The 11,574-nt window shown below is 50.7% G+C and overlaps 1 protein-coding gene across 2 annotated transcripts; it reads right to left on the bottom strand.

Annotated features, from left to right (window-relative positions):
• Nucleotides 1-398: 398 nt before the first annotated feature.
• LOC144739399 (COX assembly mitochondrial protein 2 homolog) lies at nucleotides 399-10,742 on the bottom strand. Of its 2 annotated transcripts, XM_078622352.1 has the most exons (4): nucleotides 10,634-10,742; nucleotides 6,665-7,497; nucleotides 4,426-4,497; nucleotides 399-775 (listed from the first exon to the last, which is right to left on the bottom strand). In XM_078622352.1, the coding sequence occupies exons 2-4, from the start codon at nucleotides 6,743-6,745 to the stop codon at nucleotides 704-706; spliced, it is 225 nt and encodes a 74-aa protein (XP_078478478.1). In that variant the 5' UTR covers nucleotides 6,746-7,497; nucleotides 10,634-10,742; the 3' UTR covers nucleotides 399-703. The 2 variants fall into 2 exon arrangements, with proteins under 2 accessions (XP_078478478.1, XP_078478479.1); XM_078622353.1 differs by lacking the exon at nucleotides 10,634-10,742 and having other exon boundaries at nucleotides 6,665-8,495.
• Between the last annotated feature and the right edge of the window lie 832 nt (nucleotides 10,743-11,574).

The raw sequence follows: 11,574 nt of genomic DNA, 5'->3' as shown, positions 1-11,574 counted from the left end.
GGTTGTGGGTCACGGCGCACGTGTGTGTGTGTGTCACCGTGTGTGTGTGTGCGTCACCGTGTGCGTGTGTGCGTCACCGCGTGTGTGTGTCACTGCGTGTGTGTCACCGCGTGTGTCACCGCGTGTGTGTCACCGAGTGCGTCACTGCGTGTGTGTGTGTGTATGTCACCGCGTGTGTCACTGCGTGTGTGTGTGTGTGTCACCGCGTGTGTCACCGCGTGTGTGTCACCGAGTGTGTCACTGCGTGTGTGTGTGTGTGTCACCGCGTGTGTCACCGCGTGTGCGTCACCACGTGTGTGTGTGCGTCACCACGTGTGTGCGTCACCACGTGTGTGCGCGGGGGCAGGGGGGCGAGCCGCACCGACGGACGTCAGCTGAGCGGCTTCTCCGGGGGCTCGTTCGGGTGCAACGGATTTTATTCGCTTCCATCCGTACGTCCGTCGTCGCGCGAGAGAGAGGGGAGACAGGAGAGGGGTGGAGAGGAGAGAGGGGTGGAGAGGAGAGAGGGGTGGAGAGGAGAGAGGGGGAGATGTGAGAGAGGGGTGGAGAGGAGAGAGGGGTGGAGAGGAGAGAGGGGTGGAGAGGAGAGAGGGGTGGAGAGGAGAGAGGGGGAGATGTGAGAGATGTGAGAGATGAGAGAGAGAGTGAGATGAGAGGGACCGAGGCTTCTACTCAGACAGACCCACAGGGATGGCGGACACCATCACGGTCTGGACGCCTGCCGGCGCTGCCGCTCCTGGGCGTGCTGACGGTTCTTCCAGCGATTCGCTTCGTACTGGGGATCACACCACACACCACACATTACACACACACCACACACACCACACCACACATTACACATTACACACACACCACACACACCACACCACACACCACACACCACACATTACACACACACCACACACACCACACCACACACCACACATTACACACACACCACACACACCACACCACACACCACACATTACACATTACACACACACCACACACACCACACCACACACTACACACCACACACACCACACCACACACCACACACTACACACCACACCACACACCACACATTACACATTACACACACACCACACTACACACCACACACACCACACCACACACCACACACTACACACCACACCACACACCACACACCACACACCACACATTACACATTACACACACCACACTACACACCACACACATTACACACACACCACACACATTACACACATTACACACACACTACACTACACACACCACACTACACACATTACACACACACCACACACCACACACACACTACATTACACACATTACACACATTACACACATTACACATTACACACACACTACACTACACACACTACACTACACACATTACACACATTACACACTACACACATTACACACATTACACACATTACACACATTACACATTACACACACACTACACTACACACATTACACTACACACACTACACACATTACACACATTACACTACACACACTACACACACTACACACATTACACACATTACACACATTACACACATTACACACATTACACACTACACACACACTACACTACACACATTACACTACACACACTACACACACTACACACATTACACACATTACACACATTACACATTACACACACATTACACTACACACACTACACACATTACACACATTACACACACACCACACACCACACACACATTACACACACACTACACTACACACATTACACACACACTACACTACACACATTACACACACACATTACACACATTACACACATTACACACATTACACACACACATTACACACACACTACACACACCACACACCACACACACATTACACACACACTACACTACACACATTACACACACACTACACTACACACATTACACTACACACACTACACACATTACACACATTACACACATTACACACACACCACACACCACACACACATTACACACACACTACACTACACACATTACACACACACTACACTACACACACCACACTACACACATTACACACATTACACACTACACACATTACACACATTACACACATTACACACACACCACACTACACACATTACACACACTACACACATTACACACATTACACACTACACACATTACACACATTACACACACACTACACACACTACACACATTACACACATTACACACACACTACACTACACACATTACACACACACTACACTACACACACCACACTACACACACTACACACATTACACACATTACACACACACTACACTACACACATTACACACACACTACACTACACACACCACACTACACACATTACACACATTACACACACACTACACACACTACACACATTACACACATTACACACACACTACACTACACACATTACACACACACTACACTACACACACCACACTACACACATTACACACATTACACACACACTACACTACACACATTACACACATTACACACACTACACACACCACACTACACACATTACACACATTACACACACACTACACTACACACATTACACACATTACACACACACTACACTACACACATTACACACATTACACACACACCACACTACACACATTACACACATTACACACACACTACACTACACACATTACACACATTACACACACACTACACTACACACACTACACACATTACACACACTACACACACCACACTACACTACACACACACCACACTACACACATTACACACATTACACACACACTACACTACACACACCACACATTACACACATTACACACACACCACACATTACACACACACTACACTACACACACCACACATTACACACATTACACACACACCACACATTACACACACACTACACTACACACATTACATTACACACTACACACACCACACATTACATACTACACATACACATTACACACACACCACACACACCACACATTACACACTACACATACACACTACACATTACACTACACATTACACACACACCACACATTACACATACACACACCACACCACAAGTGGGTGAGCGAGCGAGCGGGAGAGTGAGCGAGCGAGCGGGAGAGTTGGCGAGCGAGCGGGAGAGTTGGCGAGCGAGCGAGTGGGCGAACTTCCCATCTACGTGACTTTACCGAAAGAACCAAGAAGATGAGTTGGGGAATGAGTGAGCGAGTGAGCGAGTGGGTGGATGAGCGAGCGAGTGGGTGAATGAGTGAGCGAGTGAGTGGGTGGGTGAACGAGTGGGGGAATGAGTGAGCGAGTGAGCGAGTGGGTGGATGAGCGAGCGAGTGAGTGGATGAGTGAGCGAGTGAGTGGGTGGGTGAACGAGTGGGGGAATGAGTGAGCGAGTGAGCGAGTGGGTGGATGAGCGAGCGAGTGGGTGGATGAGTGAGCGAGTGGGTAAATGAGTGAGCGAGTGAGTGGGTGGGTGAACGAGTGGGGGAATGAGTGAGCGAGTGAGCGAGTGGGTGGATGAGCGAGCGAGTGAGTGGGTGGGTGAACGAGTGGGGGAATGAGTGAGCGAGTGAGCGAGTGGGTGGATGAGTGAGCGAGTGAGTGGGTGGGTGAACGAGTGGGGGAATGAGTGAGCGAGTGAGCGAGTGGGTGGATGAGCGAGCGAGTGGGTGGATGAGTGAGCAAGTGGGTGAATGAGTGAGCGAGTGAGTGGGTGGGTGAACGAGTGGGGGAATGAGTGAGCGAGTGAGCGAGTGGGTGGATGAGCGAGCGAGTGAGTGGGTGGGTGAGCGAGTGGGTGAATGAGTGAGCGAACGAGTGGGTGAACGAGTGGCTGAGTGAGCGAGCGAGCGAGTGGGTGGATGAGTGAGCGAGTGGGTGAATGAGTGAGCGAGTGAGTGGGTGAACGAGTGGGGGAATGAGTGAGCGAGTGAGCGAGTGGGTGGATGAGCGAGCGAGTGGGTGGATGAGCGAGCGAGTGGGTGAATGAGTGAGCGAACGAGTGGGTGAACGAGTGGCTGAGTGAGCGAGCGAGCGAGTGGGTGGATGAGTGAGCGAGTGGGTGAATGAGTGAGCGAACGAGTGAGTGAACGAGTGGGTGAGTGAGCGAGCGAGCGAGTGGGTGGATGAGTGAGCGAGTGGGTGAATGAGTGAGCGAGTGAGCGAGTGGGTGGATGAGCGAGCGAGTGGGTGGATGAGCGAGCGAGTGGGTGGATGAGCGAGCGAGTGGGTGGATGAGCGAGCGAGCGAGTGGATGAGTGAGCGAGTGGATGAGTGAGCGAGTGGGTGAGCGAGTTGGCGAGCGAGCGGGTAAACGAGTGGGTGAGTGAGCGAGCGAGTGAGCGAGTGAGCGAGTGAGCGAGCGAGTGGGTGAGTGAGTGAGCGAGCGAGCGAGCGTGCGGCCGAGCGTCCTCACCTCCCCCTTGAGGCAGACGCGCATCTCCCGGTCGATGGCGTTGCACTGGCCAGTGAACTTGAGCCACGGGTACTGGGCAAAGAGACGCAGGGCACAAGGTCAGTCCCACCCCACACACACCACACACACCACACACACACACACCACACACACACACACCACACACACACCACACACACACACACCACACACACCACACACACACACCACACACACACCACACACACCACACACACACCACACACACCACACACACACCACACACACACACACCACACACACACCACACACACACCACACACACCACACACACACACACCACACACACACCACACACACCACACACACACCACACACACACACCACACACACACACACCACACACACACACCACACACACACACACCACACACACCACACACACACACACCACACACACCACACACACACACACCACACACACCACACACACACACCACACACACACCACACACACACACACCACACACACCACACACACACACCACACACACACCACACACACCACACACACACCACACACACCACACACACACCACACCACACACACCACACACACACCACACACCACACACATACACACCACACACACACCACACCACACACCACACACATACACACCACACACACACCACACACATACACCACACATACACCACACACACCACACACACACCACACACACCACACACACACCACACACACACACCACACACACCACACACACACACCACACACACCACACACACACACCACACACACCACACACACACACCACACACACCACACACACCACACACACCACACACACACCACACACACACCACACACACCACACACACACACCACACACACACCACACACACACCACACACACCACACACCACACACACACCACACACACCACACACACCACACACACCACACACACCACACACACCACACACACACCACACATCACCCACACCACCCCACACACACCACCCACCCACCCCACCCACACCACCCACCAATACCATAGTATAGTAGTGTAGTGTATAGTGTAGTGTAGTGTATAGTGTATAGTAGTGTATTGTGTAGTGTATAGTAGTGTAGTGTATAGTGTAGTGTGTAGTAGTGTAGTGTATAGTAGTGTAGTGTATAGTGTGTAGTGTAGTGTGTAGTAGTGTATAGTGTAGTGTATAGTGTAGTATATAGTGTAGTGTATAGTAGTGTAGTGTATAGTAGTGTAGTGTATAGTGTGTAGTGTAGTGTGTAGTAGTGTATAGTGTAGTGTATAGTAGTGTAGTGTGTAGTGTAGTGTGTAGTGTAGTGTATAGTGTAGTATATAGTGTAGTGTATAGTAGTGTATAGTAGTGTAGTGTATAGTGTAGTGTATAGTAGTGTAGTGTATAGTGTAGTGTATAGTAGTGTAGTGTGTAGTGTAGTGTGTAGTGTAGTGTATAGTGTAGTATATAGTGTAGTGTATAGTCGTGTATAGTAGTGTAGTGTATAGTGTAGTGTATAGTAGTGTAGTGTATAGTAGTGTATAGTAGTGTATAGTATTGTAGTGTGTAGTGTAGTGTATAGTAGTGTAGTGTATAGTGTAGTGTATAGTAGTGTATAGTGTAGTGTATAGTGTAGTGTGTAGTGTATAGTAGTGTATAGTGTAGTGTATAGTGTAGTGTATAGTGTATAGTAGTGTATAGTGTAGTGTATAGTAGTGTAGTGTATAGTGTAGTGTATAGTGTATAGTAGTGTATAGTGTATAGAAGTGTAGTGTATAGTGTAGTGTATAGTGTAGTGTATAGTGTAGTGTATAGTGTAGTGTGTAGTGTATAGTGTAGTGTATAGTGTAGTGTATAGTAGTGTAGTGTATAGTAGTGTATAGTGTATAGAAGTGTAGTGTATAGTGTAGTGTATAGTGTAGTGTATAGTGTATAGTGTAGTGTATAGTGTAGTGTATAGTGTAGTGTATAGAGTAGTGTATAGTGTAGTGTATAGTGTAGTGTATAGTGTAGTGTATAGTGTAGTGTATAGTGTATAGTAGTAGTGTATAGTGTAGTGTATAGTGTAGTGTATAGTGTAGTGTATAGTGTAGTGTATAGAGTAGTGTATAGTGTAGTGTATAGTGTAGTGTATAGTGTAGTGTATAGTGTAGTGTATAGTAGTGTATAGTGTAGTGTAGAGAGAGACAAGCGAGATGGATGTTGCGTGTCACCTGCTGATGGCAGGCCTTGAGCTGCGCTATGATGGCGTTGCAGGTGTCCGTGTGGAGGTGAGGAGACAGGTCCGAGTGCATCGTAGAGCAGGCGGCGGAGGTGAGGAGGTGGTGAGGAGGTGGTGAGGTGGTGGTGAGGTGGTGGTGGTGGTGAGGTGGTGGTGGTGAGGAGGTGGTGAGGAGGTGGTGGTGGTGAGGTGGTGGTGGTGAGGAGGTGGTGAGGAGGTGGTGAGGAGGTGGTGAGGTGGTGGTGAGGTGGTGGTGGTGAGGAGGTGGTGAGGAGGTGGTGGTGGTGAGGAGGTGGTGGTGGTGGTGGTGGTGAGGAGGTGGTGGTGGTGGTGGTGGTGAGGAGGTGGTGAGCAGGTGGTGGTGAGGTGGTGGTGGTGGTGAGGTGGTGGTGGTGGTGGTGGTGAGGAGGTGGTGGTGGTGGTGGTGGTGAGGAGGTGGTGAGGAGGTGGTTGTGAGGTGGTGGTGGTGGTGAGGAGGTGGTGGTGGTGAGGTGGTGTTGGTGAGGAGGTGGTGAGGTGGTGGTGGTGAGGTGGTGGTGAGGAGGTGGTGGTGAGGTGGTGGTGGTGGTGGTGAGGTGGTGGTGGTGGTGGTGGTGAGGAGGTGGTGGTGGTGGTGGTGAGGAGGTGGTGAGGAGGTGGTGGTGAGGTGGTGGTGGTGGTGGTGAGGAGGTGGTGGTGGTGGTGGTGGTGAGGTGGTGGTGAGGTGGTGGTGGTGGTGGTGGTGAGGTGGTGGTGGTGGTGGTGAGGTGGTGGTGGTGAGGAGGTGGTGGTGGTGGTTGTGGGCCGGGCGACGAAGCTATGGGGGAATTTCAGTGGGAAGAGATCCTACACAGACAGTACATCACACACACACACACTTACACATACACACACTCACTTACACTCACACACACACTCACTCACACACTCACTCACACATACACACTTACACATACACACACACTCACACACTCACTCACACATTCACACATTCACATACACACACACTCACACACTCACTCACACATTCACACATTCACACATACACACACATACACACTTACACATACACACCATCACTCACACACACACACTCACTTACTCACACATACACACACACACTTACACACTCACTTACTCATATACACACTTACACACTCACTTACTCATATACATACACACACACACACTCACTTACTCATACATACACACACACTTACACACTCACTTACTCACACACACTTACACATACACACACTTACACACTCACTTACACACACACTCACTCACATACACACACACTCACACACTCACTTACACATATACATACACACACATACACACATACACACTTACACACACACTCACTCACTTACACTTACACACACACTCACTCACACACTCACTCACACATTCACACATACACACACATACACACACTTACACACACACTCACTCACATACACACACACTCACACACTCACTTACACATATACATACACACACATACACACATACACACTTACACATACACTCACTCACTTACACTTACACACACACTCACTCACACACTCACTCACACATTCACACATTCACACATACACACACTTACACACTCACTTACTCACATACACACACACTCACACACTCACTTACTCACACACACTTACACATACACACCATCACTCACACACACACACTCACACATTCACACATACACACACTTACACACTCACTTACACACACTCACTCACATACACACACACTCACACACTCACTTACACATACAGACCATCACTCACACACACACACTCACTCACACACTCACTCACACATTCACACATTCACACATACACACACTTACCACACACACACTCACACACTCACTTACACATATACATACACACACATACACACATACACTCACTCACACATTCACACATACACACACTTACACACTCGCATACACACACTCACTCACATACACACACTTACACACATACACACACTCACTTACTTACACATACACACCATCACTCACACACACACTCACACATTCACACATACACACACTTACACACTCACTTACACACACACTCACTCACATACACACACACTCACACACTCACTTACACATATACATACACACACATACACACATACACTCACTCACACATTCACACATACACACACTTACACACATACACACACTCACTCACATACACATACACACACACTCACACATACATACATACACACACTCACATACACACACTTACACACTAGCATACACACACTCAAACACATACACACACTCACACATACATACATACACACACTCACATACACACACTTACACACTAGCATACACACACACGTTCACATATACACATACACACACTCACACATACACACACTCACTTACTTACACATACACACACTCACACATACACACACTCACTTACTCACACATACACACACTCACACATACACTCACACATACACACACATACACACACACACATTTGCACACACACACATTTACACACACACATTTACACACACTCACACGTACACACTCACACGTACACACTCACACGTACACACTCACACGTACACACTCACACGTACACACTCACACATACACAGACACACACACATACACAGACACACACAGACACACAGAGACACACACAGAGACACACACAGAGACACACACAGAGACACACACAGAGACACACGGACACACAGAGACACAGAGAGACACACGGACACACACAGAGACACACAGACACACGTACACACACACAGACACACAGACACACACAGAGACACATACATACACAGACACACACAGACACACACAGACACACACAGACACACACATACACACACACGGGCACACACACAGAGACACACACACAGACACACAGAGACACACATAGACACACACACGGACACACACACAGAGACACACAGACACACTCACACATACACAGACACACACACATACACACACACACAGACACACAGAGACACACACAGAGACACACACACAGAGACACACGGACACACAGAGACACAGAGAGACACACGGACACACACACAGAGACACACAGACACACGTACACACACACACAGAGACACACAGACACACACAGAGACACATACATACACAGACACACAGACACACACAGACACACACACAGAGACACACAGAGATACACACAGACACACACAGAGACACACACACAGACACACACACAAATACACACACAGACACACACAGAGACACACACAGACACACACACTGACACACACACTCACCACCACTCACCACACTCACCACCACCGCTCACTCACCTCCACCACCACTCACCACAACTCACTCACCACTCACTCACCACAACTCACTCACCACTCACTCACCACTCACTCACCAACCTCTTCCATCGCTCACCCACCACTCACTCACCACTCACACTCACCACCACCACCACTCACTCACTCACCACCACTCACTCACCACTCACCACCACCACTCACCACCACACTCACCGACCACCCACTCACCACTCACCACCACTCACCACCACTCACACTCACTCACTCACCACCACTCACTCACCACTCACCACCACCACTCACCACCACACTCACCGACCACCCACTCACCACTCACCACCACTCACCACAACTCACCACTCACTCACTCACCACCACTCACTCACCACTCACCACCACCACTCACCACCACACTCACCGACCACCCACTCACCACCACTCACTCACTCACCACAACTCACCACCACCAACTCACCACCACCACCAACTCACCACCACCAACTCACCACCACCACCAACTCACCACCACCACCAACTCACCACCACCACTCACCACCACTCACCACAACTCACCACAACTCACCACCACTCACCACCACCAACTCACCATCACCACCAACTCACCACCACCACTCACCTCAACGTCACCTTCACTGCGGCCTCAGGCCCCGTGTACAGTGCGGGGCTACCTCGTGTACAGTGCGAAGCGAGCACACCGCTCCCCTCCACCAGAGAGCTCCTCCACCAGAGGGCGCTAGAGACCTCCTTCACCACAGGCCTCCTCCACCAGAGGGCGCTGGAGACCTCCTCCACCACAGGCCTCCTCCACCAGAGGGCGCTAGAGACCTCCACCAGAGAGCTCCTCCACCAGAGGGCGATAGAGACCTCCTCCACCACAGGGCTCCTCCACCAGAGGGCGCTAGAGACCTCCTTCACCACAGGCCTCCTCCACCAGAGGGCGCTGGAGACCTCCTCCACCACAGGCCTCCTCCACCAGAGGGCGCTAGAGACCTCCACCAGAGAGCTCCTCCACCAGAGGGCGCTAGAGACCTCCTCCACCACAGGCCTCCTCCACCAGAGGGCGCTAGAGACCTCCACCAGAGAGCTCCTCCACCAGAGGGCGATAGAGACCTCCTCCACCACAGGCCTCCTCCACCAGAGGGCGCTAGAAACCTCCTCCACCACAGGTCTCCTCCACCAGAGGGCGCTAGAGACCTCCACCAGAGAGCTCCTCCACCAGAGGGCGATAGAGACCTCCTCCACCACAGGTCTCCTCCACCAGAGGGCGCTAGAGACCTCCACCACAGGCCTCCTCCACCAGAGGGCGCTAGAGACCTCCACCACAGGCCTCCTCCACCAGAGGGCGCTAGAGACCTCCTCCACCAGAGAGCTCCTCCACCAGAGGACGCTAGAGACCTCCACCAGAGAGCTCCTCCACCAGAGGGCGCTAGAGACCTCCTCCACCACAGGCCTCCTCCACCAGCGGGCACTAGAGACCTCCACCAGAGAGCTCCACCAGAGGGCGCTAGAGACCTCCACCAGAGAGCTCCTCCATCAGAAGGCGCTAGAGACCTCCTC

This window comes from Lampetra planeri, unplaced genomic scaffold, assembly GCF_965212315.1.
Source record: "Lampetra planeri unplaced genomic scaffold, kcLamPlan1.2.h2 scaffold_1469, whole genome shotgun sequence".
NCBI lineage: Eukaryota > Metazoa > Chordata > Hyperoartia > Petromyzontiformes > Petromyzontidae > Lampetra > Lampetra planeri.
The sequence above is the reverse complement of the archived record's forward strand: the minus strand, read 5'-3'. Positions and strand labels throughout refer to the sequence as shown.

What these genes read in the sequence shown, in the direction of transcription:
- LOC144739399 (XM_078622352.1), bottom strand. Translation starts at nt 6,745, where the DNA reads ATGCACTCGGACCTGTCTCCTCACCTCCACACGGACACCTGCAACGCC. An exon ending in TCAAGGCCTGCCATCAGCAG is followed by an intron (nt 4,498 to 6,664) that starts GTGACACGCAAC and finishes CTCTTTGCCCAG; the next exon opens with TACCCGTGGCTCAAGTTCAC. An exon ending in GCGTCTGCCTCAAGGGGGAG is followed by an intron (nt 776 to 4,425) that starts GTGAGGACGCTC and finishes TGTGATCCCCAG; the next exon opens with TACGAAGCGAATCGCTGGAA.